The sequence below is a fragment of the Clarias gariepinus genome, chromosome 6 (assembly GCF_024256425.1).
Source record: "Clarias gariepinus isolate MV-2021 ecotype Netherlands chromosome 6, CGAR_prim_01v2, whole genome shotgun sequence".
In the NCBI taxonomy this organism is placed as follows: domain Eukaryota; kingdom Metazoa; phylum Chordata; class Actinopteri; order Siluriformes; family Clariidae; genus Clarias; species Clarias gariepinus.
In genome coordinates this window covers 30,413,598-30,425,988 of record NC_071105.1, presented here as the reverse complement: position 1 = coordinate 30,425,988, position 12,391 = coordinate 30,413,598, and the positions used below count along the sequence as shown (strand labels likewise).

Below are 12,391 nucleotides of genomic sequence, written 5' to 3'. Positions count from 1 at the left end.
GTCCAGGGGTCAATTTAAGGGACACCCACAGTTTGACGCATATATAGTATGCTGTCAAAACTTGCAGTTTATAATCGGTCGTCAGTTACGGCACATAACCGCTTATAACTTCTGTTTTACTAAACATTTTGATTTCATTTATGGTGCAACTTCAGGGAAATACCAATCTTTTGTGACCAACCAAATCTTCTTTTATATAGATAGTGATCAACTGATTTAAAATAGATTGTTAAAACATAATTAAAATATGAAATTATTTGCAAGTTCTTATTGTGTTACCTTAATATTATGTTGTCCTTGATAATAATAAGTAGTGCTAAAGAATGACTTATTCCAGGTCTCCTGCATCCTGTTGTTATCACCATTGTCTTCTACAGTGAATGAGCCTTAACTCTTTTGAAACATCATCAAATCAAACATCATCAAATCCTGATTAATAATGTTTTTAATGCACTGCGTTATTTTGCCAAAGCAACAAAACATTTCCCTTTTTAAACATTCATTTAAAATATAAATACAAATCACTGTTTTTCTGTTTTTGTGGTGTTTGGCATTTATTATGAGGTCTCACATTTTATCAAGGTTGTCCCACATACATTGAGAACAAAAAAAAGGAATCATCTCCACTTGCTTTGCAGCCTGAAATGAAGACAGACACAGTTTTTGTTTTATCCAGCTGTATTTACCATTTTAACATTCAAGTGAAAGATATTACAACGTGTCAGAAAAAAATAGAATCACTGATTTGGAGAAGGATCACCTCCCCTCTCAAAAATGACTTGTAAACTTAATCAGGTAAAGCTTTTTGCACATCTAGACTTGAAATCTCTAAACCTGGGAGGCAGATCAAGCATGATGGCTTTACAGCCAGGTGGAGGAACCAATGCACCTCTCTTCAATCCTGCAATCAAAAACAGCAACATATCCGTGGTACCAGAGAATTCTGTCATACCAGACGGAGAGAGTACGGTATCTGGCTGAGAAAGGGCCAAGGACGACTCAGGCTGACTCCCGCTGGTGCATGGCTCTGGCGGTGCAGGGCATGGCTCAGGTGGTGCGAGGCTCTTGGAAGGCACCTTGTGGTTTTATAGTCTGTTAAGACACAGGGCAGCGTCTTCAGAACTAGAAAGTTTGTCAATGGGCCTTCAGAGCAGACTGGGCCTTTAACAGAGCTAACAGAACTAACAGAACTTTGGGGCTAGCAGAGCTCTCACTGCCTTCAAGGCTAACAGAGCTAATAGGCCTAATAGAAATAACTGTGCTAACAGGCTAAGCTCCGAAAAAAATGTCACTTAACTTGTGCTGAGACTGGGTGCAGGAGCTTTGTCTGGTCGACAGCTGGGCGATATCAAGTGCAGCACCTTCCTCCAACAGCTCCTTGCACCATAGCATATGACTATTAATATGACAACTCCTCTGCCCAACTTCTCTGGATGGCACGCAGCCTCTCCTGATGGTCTTTGCCTTCTACCCTCTGTCGACACTCGGTCTGGGGGTTCCTTCTTAAGGCAAAAAGTTTGTATTCCGAAAAACATATTTCTGTAGGAAATATTGTAAATGCAGATAATCCATTCCAGCCACCTAAAAATATTACCACTGTCACTGACGCAAACATGTTTTATACAGCTACCAAACGTATGCACAACTTAGCCACCCTTGCTATCCGTAACGCCCAAATAAGGATGGAATGTTGAATCTGCTTTCTCTATTGCCGTCTTAGGGAGTTTTTCCTTGTCTCCATCACGCTGAGCTTGCTCATCAGGGACAATCTAATTAATTTGTTTTATACACATTTTCTCATATTTCATACAAATTTCTGTAATTTTCTTTTGATTCTGTAAAGGCACTTTACAACAATGACCATTGTTAAAAGTGCTACATAAATAAAATTTCATTGAATTAAATTGAACTAGTCGACGTTCGGTTTACTTAACATTTTTGCGTGGCAAAAAAAGCTTCATATGCTGATTTCAATTTATTGCAAAATTTCAGTGCTTAAGGTAAAAGTTTGCGAGGGTTTCCTGGCCGAGGGACCACTGTACTTAGTTTTAGTCCCATCTTCATCATAAAAAATAGGGTGTCAATTAATATACTTCGTTATTTTATTTTGTTTTATTTTTTTACTAAATTAACACTGAATGTATCAAAAATGAATAAAAAATATAAAAATATCCTGTTATCAAGAGTTAAATTTGTACTAAATACACCTTAACTGAATTTCACAAAGTTGGTTTAGCTCAGTTGGACTGCAGAAGCTTTATATAAGAGTCCCAGCTAAACTTTGGAATTGCCCAGTTGTTTAACAGGGCAGAAATTGTAGAGGATCAACTTTTTTTTTTGAAGGCAGCTAAATACTGATTATTGAGAGACTACATGTCAAATTCTTCCAGAAGAAGTAGAACTAGTCATCATGGTCTGGATCAGGGTCTGGCCTGAAAAAATGTAATAGAAATAAGATTAAAAATAGGATTAAATTAAGAAATAAAAAATGACTACAAAAAAGCTAAATAAATAAAAAATGTTCATAATTAAAATGGATTTAAACAATTTATAGCTAAAGAAAAGTATTTATATGGTGGCCTGGAAAAAGGCTCAAGATGAAACAAAAATCTTCCACTGAACATTGTTCAAAATTTGACTATTGAGAAAGGTTTTTCCAGTCCCCCATATATGTTTGTGTATGTACAAATGCACACCCACACATGTGTGTGTGTATATATATACCTATACATTTGTAAAATGCAGTTGTAGATAAAGTCTTTAATGACCCACATACATCCAGTGTATGCTATTTGGCTTATTGGCTTAATTTAACATTTAAATTAAGTAATAATTAGCTAGTTTTACCCAGGTTGGTGTGTGTCGACTGGTCGATAAGGGTAAAAAATGCCACCAGGGGGCACAGCACCCGGAGGGAGGTCTCGAGGTAGGTCACTAACAGGGTAAAATCCAGGACCAGGGACGTCTGCTCGTGAAGGATCCATAATCATGCCCTCTGATGTTCCACTGTAAAGAGAGTTTAAATACAGTTATTTTTTTTACTTAACTGTATGCTTTTGTATTTAATGATAAATACAATAGAAAGAATATTCAGCTTGCTCTGACCTGTTCACAGGAGAGAAGAAAGCATTTAAAGACTAGAGAAAAAGGCAGTGGAAATATATAAATATAATTAAATAAAAAAGACTAAATTCCCACCTAAGGGGATCAAGGTCAGCCCTCCCTACACCAAATGGATTGTGTGGGTCCAACCTAAAAAAAAGCAAAAGATATGGAGTTTTTTTTTTATTGGATGTTTAAAATAAAGAGGATCATAGACATACAGTTTTCTTTAAAAGAAACACATGTATATTTGTACATTAATACTGTTATTTCATCAGCTTATCACATGAGAGCAATGCAATGCAAAAAAACAACAACTTGCCAATACAAATCATGAATTTGAGTTATTGATTGCCGGTAAGTCCATTCTTTACACTTATCCATGAATTCTTGGGACAAATTGGCTAAGGTTTTAGGCGTTTGAAAGAGTAATATTAGTTAATAGATTCTGCAGGAACAAGGCAAGGTTTAAGGTTCAACCAAGTAAAACAAACCTCATCGTCTCATCGTCTACACCGCTTATCCTGTATACAGGGTCGCAGGGTACTGGAGCCTATTCCAGGAGACTTAGGGTATACACATACACACACCCACACACTCATTCACACACTAAGGACAATTTGGGAATGCCAGTTAGCCTAATCTGCATGTTTTTGGACTGTAGGAGGAAACTGAAGCCAAGCCCACCAATCGTGTGGAGAACATGCGGGAATCGAACCTTCAACCCTAAAGGTACAGGCCGCAGTGCTACCGTGCTGCCTAGGAGAAATTTCTGGTCAGCAAATCCAGGGTAATGTTGTGCTATCCCACTGCTATCAAAATGAAGGAAACAATGTGATGTGATACAGGACACTCAACTTAGGAAAGAGACAATCAACTGTTTGGTACAGAAGAGCCACAGAGAATTCCTTGTTCTATGTAGATAATCATAATCCTATGGACTAGGCCTTTGTGGAAGGGTTAAACACTAAACTGTGTTACAGTTAATGGTGTGGTAGAAAAATTAAAGGGAGCAAATAAATAATGGGAGGAAAGAAAAGGGATGAATAAAAATAGGGTTGAAAAATTTGAGGGTTGAAATTTTACTCAAATTATCACACCTGTTTATTCATTCAGCTGTTCTAAAGATAATATTATATGCAGATACACACATATCACTCACCAGTTTGGGGGGTATGGAACAGGTAGCAGGGATGAGTTCAGCCTTTCAGTCAAATCTTCTGTGTTCTTGAACACACTAAGGAAATGGCAAGGGTTTAGAGAACACTCATAACATAAAATAAGATGCTTAATCTTTTCTTATCACGCTTGTAATTTGCTGATGGCATCTGCATCACTTTACAAGCCAAAGATAATTTATTGTTATTGTTAGTAATAACTACCAATTTTGCCTGTACAACAAAAGCAAACTAAAAGTTCACTGAACAAATGTTCATGCATGAAACTTGGTGTACTTTACTTAATCTCTGAAATGAACATTAAAAACCGTCTAATGTTATTACTCACTGTATACGCCCAGACACAGTCTAATATCTGGCCGTATACAGCTTTCATTAGAGGATATACGTAAGAAAAGTTGGGTGTTTTAGGATAAATCTTTCAATTGTATTGCATTAAAAATAAGGAGAAGATGTCTGTCAAGTTAGAAACCCTTTAACAGGTGGTGAACAGAACATGAGGATTAATACATTTAATGATACCAACCTTTCAAAGGACTGTAAGTTTGATTCATTTATATAATCACTGACATTTACAGTCAGGTCTGTAACCTTTTCTGTAGCTGAATCCTGTCGGAAGAAATACAGAAAATAACATCAAGATAACAAACCTGCTTGTACCAAGAATCAATACTAATACCAAGAATCACATAGCTGTTAAACATTTCGTCACATTTACCATTAAGTTGAAAATCAAGATGGAATCAACTGTCATGGCTTTGAGAAGCAGGGTGGACTTTTCATCATTTGATCTGTATCTCAGTGTATACAGTTCCTTGTTTGAGTTCCAGGATGGAGGCAGCAACTCTGATTTCTTCTCTTCATTTTGAGACTATGGGATTAAGAATGACCTGTGAAGTCTGATTTTGTAAACCACAATCATGAATAAACTAGATAAACCTAAAGGGAAAACTATGGAAGAGAGATATTACAGGTTAAAACTACTAAGACACAGTGATGTGTATGAAACTCAAACAGTCATTAGATAGAATAAAAACCCCTCAGCCTCTCTGTCATGCTCTCGACCAAAACAGATAACAGAGATCACACTTCTCAATGGGAAAAAAAGGAATAGTCCAGAAAGACAATGTTTGCGTGATTGGTTTTCTATCGCTCATTTGCCGTTCACATTTTTATATAGCGAGATAAGGAGGGACAGGGCGGTTATCTGTACTAGTGGACATCACCTGCAGGGGAAGCAGGAAAATACCACACATCTAACTTCATACAACAATGCAAATCTTACTACTACTAGTATTTACTCACACTACAAAATGCCATTGAACCACAGATCATTCATAATACTGTGAATATATACTGTACTGTACGGTTTCACAGACATATTTTATTATTCTGTTCTGTATGAAATCCTTAAGAATAATATATAACTAGACAACACAGCCCTGAGGAGAAACAATTTAGTCTAGACTGTTAATTAGGAGTGTGTAAGATCCTGATGTTTGGCAAAAAAAAAAAAAAAAATCAATAACATTAGAATCACAAAGTTGGGTGTTTTAGTATAAATCTTTCAATTGTATTGCATTAAAAATACAATACAATTGAAAGAAAAAAAAGAAACAAAAGAAATAAAGTAGAAAACAGATAAAGATAATCAGCATCTCTTTATAGTATTGAGTACTTGGTGAAATATAGTTGACTGTAACTTATTGGTTAGCACTGTCGCCTTACATCTCCGGGGTACGGGTTCGAATCCTGCTTCAGGTCTGGGTGCATGGAGATTGCGTGTTCTACCCTTGCTTCCTTTCACAGTCCAAAGACATGCAGATTAGGCTATACGACGTTCCTGAATTTCCCATGGTGTGTAAGTGTGTGTATGTGTGTGTGCCCTGTGATGGATTGGCACCCTGTGCAGGGTGTACCCTGCCTTGTGTCCTAAGGTCTCTAGGGATCGGCTCCAGGCCTTTGCGACCCTGTATACAGGATAAAGCGGTAGAGACGGTGAGTGAGTGAGTGTAACTTATCCTAAAGTGGTTCTTACTGTGTAATTATACACTGGGTATAGTTTCATATCCAGTTTTTTTCTGCCATAACATTAGCAACTTTTTTTGCAGTTCACTAAAATGATTTATTATTATAAATAATAATAATAATAATAATACAAGCTTTATACATCTTATATGGGCATACTATAAAATCTGGGAAAAAAACGAATTTACGATAATCGTTCTTGAGTGAATTTTCTCGAGAATAATCATGTGTCACAAAGAGTCCCAGAGTCCCTTATTTCTTTTTCATGGGTTTGGCAACCCGAATTATTACAGCGATATAAGGCGAAAAGGAAAATTAAATTAACAAAAAATGGAACATGGCAATCAGCTCTAACTGTAAGCAGTGTTTACATTATTGCGACACTGTAGCGGTATTTACATCATTTACTTTCTCACCTCCTCTCCGGTTCCTACACATTTATATCCGCTCTTCACAATTTCCCAGTGGATAAAACACACCACCGCATCCTGTGGAGATGTTATAGAGCTCGACACCTGGGAATACAGAGCCTCGAGTCCTGCCATGTCAAACCTGCGCTTCTTCTTCTTCTTCTTTTACGGCGGTTGGCATCCAGTGAGTTTAATCACCGTCACTGTGACGCCACTCTTCTTCTCCTGATCAATACCTTCTGTTTATGGACTAAGCGTTTCAGCGGAGGAAATCACCGGTTAATGCTTCTGTACGTTTTTTAGTGACACCAAACATCAAGTCAAGTCAAAACAAATCGGCTTTTATTGTCATTTCAACCAGATACAGTTCAGTAAACAACAGTGTGCACGTGCAAATGTGCAAACAAGTGCAACCACACGACACAATGCAATACTCTGTGGTAATGAGGTTGAGGCGCAAGTAGTTGGCCATGAGAGGGTAGATGAGAAACAGTAAACATTTTTTTTAGGTAGCAGCAAATATAGAAAAGAGTTCTTGTGCAAATAACAAGTAATAAATGTTGTTGGTTTTTGGCCTGCTCCTGGCAAGGGGTCGCCACAGCGGATTATCCATTCTGCACAACAACTTGGCACAGGTTTTACGCCGGATGCCCTCCCTGATGCAACCCTCCCATTTTATCAGTGCTTGGGACCAGCAGTGCATCCAGTGGCTGGGGGGTTTGGGCTGGCTCTTGCCAGGAATTGTACCGGGCCTTCCACATGGCAAAAGAAACACCTACTGTGCAATAAAAAGCAATTGCAGGTTGGTGTGTGAAACTGCTAGATGGTTATAGATCAGTGTATTTATGTGTATGTTTATCAGTCCAGTCCCTATTTATTGAGGTTACACTATCTGGATGTGAGGGCCGAATGCTTTTTTTTAGATGGCAGGAAGGTAAAGGGTGAGTGTGACGGGTGTGTCCGATCAGCCACTATGCTGATGGTTTTGCAGATGCAGTGTGTGGTGTAAATGTCTGTGATAGAGGGAAGAGAGACCCCGATGATCTCCTCGGCTGTCCTCACTATCCGCTGTAGGATCTTGAAGAAACACAATTCCCAAACCAGACAGTGTCAGGACGCTCTCGATAGTCCCTCTATGGAAGATGGTTAGAATCTGTGATGGAAGCGTTATGCCTTCAATGCCTTCAATCAGATGCGGCTTTTACACATAAAATTTACACATTTTTTACACACTTAAGTGGTTATGGATGCAACATGATCATTAATATAAATTTAATCAATGTCTTCAACCAGAAGTTGAAGCTGAAAAAGTTGAAGAAGATGTGAAAGAATTATACCTAACAGTCCTCATACAAGGATAGTACAAGGATACATAGACAATGAAGTTAGGGGGAAATGTCATGACCATTCGAGCCATAAGAGGACATATATATATATATATATATATATATATATATATATATATATATAGTATTATTTATTATAAAACAAACACACATCAAAAGACTTCTGAAAAAAGATATTTAGTCTCTCTGCATGTATTTCCTGCATGAAAGCATTACATGCTGATTACAGGTCTCATTTTCATGGTATACCTCACAGAGCCCCTCACAGGTCCAACAGAGTCTGCTAATTAATACTTCTTTTTTTTTTATTTCTCCCCTCCTCATCACATCTACTTTGTCCTGTCTTAAAGGCAATACATTTTCCTTTCTCCACACTATACAGTACATTCCCCCTCTTGAGTATGATAATTTGATATTGAAACAGGAAGTCAGCGCACATCTAACTTTATACAGCAAATACTATTAAATGCCACAGAATAATATAGAAAATAGAGGTGTGTAACTGTTATTTCTTTATAGTATTATGTAGTTGGTGAGAAATAGGGGAGTGTAGCTTATGTTTAACCTGCCTTGCTGTGTCACTAGCTTACAGAACCCTGTGTAAAATTTCATGTCCAGTGTTTCAAAACATTAGCAAAGTAAAGGCAAGCTATTTTTTTCTTACTTCACCGAAATTGAGCCCGCCCAGGACGCCATACACACTAGACTTTCTCGAGAACGAAGGCGTGAATGTCCCTTATTTCAGTTTCACGGAGTTGGCAACCCTGGCGTAAACAACCCTGTCGTATCCTCTCTTTCCCATTGAGATTGTAATAAGATGAAATGACAGGTAATTTAAAATCTTGCCGTGAACTAGGTAAATTTTGTACAATCTCCCTGTATTTAGCCATTAATTCAGTGTAAACCAATTACATATAATGTTGTCACACCAAACACAATCTTGTGAAATTCAGTTAAAAAAAAATTAAGGGGTTCATCTTTGTTGCAGGCAGACATGTACCTGGGCTTCAAATGAAATAATTACATCACTGATTTAATTAAATCTGATCGGCATATTTTTTAGCTTTAAACTTTTAACTACAAACTCTTCCCGTCAAACGCGGGTACTAACGCTTGTACAGGAGGTGTTTAGTCATCACGTAACTTTTTGGCGTCTTTCCGGCAGGGGGCGACAGCGCGCTCGGAATTCTGCCGAAAGAAGAGGAAAGCGAAGAAATCAGCAACAAAACAATAAAATGGAGAGTGGAGTAGGCCTAACGTTAGAGGTTGGATCTGTTACAGCTTTTAAATGTAAGTTGTTTGAATTCCAATTATGGGTCTGTCCTAAATGTTGTCTAAATGTATATGGCTTTATCGTTTGCTGCTATCGAAATTAAATGTAATTACTTGCTGAGGTAATACAACCAGGAAAAGCAGAAAAACACTACTGCGCCATATTAGCAGACTGGGCTTCCCAGCTGCTTTACTAACGCGCGTGATTAAAGAGTTCAGTTTGAATGTTGTTGAAAAGTGTACGGTGTGTTTTTAGGGACTGATGCGAACACAGCAGATCTGATTTTGTGGCGCGTCAGTAACAACAGCCTGTTCACGGGGAAGAAGAACACCGCCCTGCGAGCTTTCGAGTGAGTGACACACCGCCGCTTCACGTGCGCGCGCGCGCGCTCACCGCGTTCTGTTCCTCCCCTGTGCTAATCAACACGTTCTCATTCTGCAGGCTGTTCGTGAAGGAGAAACGCTTGGAGGGAAAAGTGACACCAGCATGGGTGAAGAAGAAATGGGAGAACTTAAGGCAGAAATATAAGGTACTCGAGTCAGAGGTTTTCTATTAAATATAACTGTGTAACTGCCTCCTGTGCTTTCTGGCACTCACATGAGGGGGAAGTTCACTGATGCTCTTGGGCACATTCATGCATGACAATGCAACACCTCCTGGACTACACTCACATAAACATGAAGTGCCCCTCCAGTGTGGAGTTAAGCCCTTGGTGACTTTAAAAAAAAAAAATCCCCCTACTGAGGCACAGCAAAGGCAAATCATGAAATACTTTGGCCTAAGATGAATAATCCCACTGGAGGGTGCTGATTTTTAGGCATGGGAAATCACCAGGGTTGTCCCGATACTTTATCATCACGATATTAGGTGCCGATTCTGTTTCACGATTTTAGAAATATCCCAATTTGCTATCATTTTTTTTTATTATTCTGACAGCAGGTGGTGTAGTAATTAGCACTGTTGCCTCAAATCTCCAGGGTCTGGGTTCAGTTTACATCTCGGGTATGTGTACGTGGAGTTTGCATGTTTTCCCCGGGTGCTTCGGTTACCTCCTACACTCCAAAGACATGCAGATTAGGCTAATTAGTGCTCCCAAATAGTCTGTAGTGTGTGACTGTGTGTGTGGCCTGCGATGGATCGACACTCCGCCCAGGCTGAATTGTAAGTGAATGTGACAATTCTAAATAAACATAGCAAATAATTTGCTTTAAGCATACAGGGTACTGTGCTGTGTGAATGGATTAGAGAGCACCACCAGCAGGGTTTATGGGAGTATGGTGACATTTTACCACTTCAAGTGCAAAAAGACTGTATATAAATGATAAATATATTTAAAAAAATCAATTTAAAAGTCAGTGTCACGATACATAAATTGCCACAAAAAATTGCGATATCTTAAGGTCTCAAAATCCTTTGTGCCTCCATTCTTACCTTGATGCACCTGTTGCTCTGGAATAGGATCAATCTGAACTCATCAGAATAAATGACATTGTTTCATAAATCCAATCTTTATCCTCCCTAGCAAATTGAAGCCCTTTTTCCTGATTAGTCTCACTAACAAGTGGTTTTCTTATGGCCACACAGCTGTTTAGTTCCAGACCTGTGAGTTCTGATTACATTGTGTGTGTGTGTATGGAAATGCTTTTACATTGACTAATAAACATAGCTTTGATATTAATTGTTGATTTTCATCTTTGTTCATTCATTTTATTTACAATAAGTTACAATGCTTAGCTTCACCTTGGAGTATGGCCAGTTATTTACACGATTGTTGTTTTGTAGGATATCAAGAGCCTCAGTATGATGGGTGGTGATCCGCTGGTGGCTCCGTGGAAGTGGTACGCCGTAATGGATCAGGCTCTGAGTGGCGAGCTCACAGTGGCTCACTCACTTCTGTCCAATCTGTCCAACCTATCTAACTTGTCCAGCACATCCAGCCCCTTCCCTGTCCCTGTATCCTCATCTGGCCAGGACGGTCCCCCTGCCAAAAAGCGGAAGGAGCAGTACTGGCTAGCTGCCCTGCAGGAGCTTGAGAGGAGGCAAGAGGAGCGTGAGAGGCGTGCCGCGGAGAGGGAGGAGGAGAGGGAGAGGAGGGCAGCTGACAGAGAAGAAGAAAGAGAGCGGCGGGCAGCTGAGCGAGAGGAGGAGAGAGAGAGGCAGGCTCTGGAGAGAGAGAAGCGGAGGGAGCAAGATCTGCTCTCCAGACAAGAGCGTTGGGAGAGGGAGCTGCAAGCCAGAGAAGAGCGGAGAGAGAAGGAGTACAGAGAACGAGAGGAGCGGAGGGATAGAGAAGCCGCTGGGAGAGAGGACCGGCTGTTCAAGCTCCTTGAGACGTTCATGTCTAAACAATACAACACACATTGAGCCATGTTGGTGTCTCAGAAATGTCTGCTTTCTACTAATAAATCCTACCCGCTTTTGTATCTTTCGTTGTTGTTTGCATCTCTTAGCTGGAGTCTTTTGGTACACAAAAAATAATTTGGTAAGTAAGATAACAGCCCACCCATCTGAAGGATTTTGATTCCTCTTTAGACATTTAATAAGATCCCTGGATAAAAAGTTAGAGCGATCACTGTACAGTGTTATATGCTGGACAAACTTTTTTTTAATTTTTTTATATGAAGCATAATTCATTAATTTAATGAAGCATAAGGAGAACACAAACTCAAAGTCCAAGATTGCCAGATCTGCTTGCAATCTTTACAGATTTGTTTGAGCAAGACAGGCCTGCAAAATCCAATCTGAATGGATTGGCACAATTATTTTATTTAATTGTTTTTGTTTAATAGCTTAAACATTCTGGCTTTGTGAAATTTACTACATACAAATTAAATTTTTCACTTATCCTCTATACAGTTTTCCTGTACAGGGTCGAGAGAAGCCTGCAGCCTACGCCAGGGCACTCGGGGTACTGGATGATACAAAGTGAGATTGAATACCAGTTCGGGTATATCTCGTACAGGGTGCCTATCCATTGCATGGTGCACACGCGTGCACACACACACAGACCAAAGTCAGGACAAAGTAAATTATATTTTCTTTCAGATGAATTAT

The 12,391-nt window shown here is 39.1% G+C and overlaps 2 protein-coding genes across 2 annotated transcripts; one reads left to right on the top strand and one right to left on the bottom strand.

Moving 5' to 3' along the window:
• Window positions 1-2,001: 2,001 nt before the first annotated feature.
• LOC128527120 (proteasome inhibitor PI31 subunit-like) lies at window positions 2,002-6,863 on the bottom strand. The gene is made up of 7 exons (XM_053499430.1): window positions 6,725-6,863; window positions 4,999-5,151; window positions 4,807-4,889; window positions 4,265-4,339; window positions 3,199-3,252; window positions 2,848-3,006; window positions 2,002-2,432 (listed from the first exon to the last, which is right to left on the bottom strand). The coding sequence occupies exons 1-7, from the start codon at window positions 6,851-6,853 to the stop codon at window positions 2,402-2,404; spliced, it is 684 nt and encodes a 227-aa protein (XP_053355405.1). The 5' UTR covers window positions 6,854-6,863; the 3' UTR covers window positions 2,002-2,401.
• Window positions 6,864-9,229: 2,366 nt separating this feature from the next.
• si:ch73-193c12.2 (E3 ubiquitin-protein ligase BRE1A) lies at window positions 9,230-11,760 on the top strand. Its single transcript, XM_053498262.1, has 4 exons — window positions 9,230-9,354; window positions 9,593-9,686; window positions 9,779-9,866; window positions 11,120-11,760. The coding sequence occupies exons 1-4, from the start codon at window positions 9,300-9,302 to the stop codon at window positions 11,699-11,701; spliced, it is 819 nt and encodes a 272-aa protein (XP_053354237.1). The 5' UTR covers window positions 9,230-9,299; the 3' UTR covers window positions 11,702-11,760.
• The last annotated feature ends 631 nt before the right edge of the window (window positions 11,761-12,391 follow it).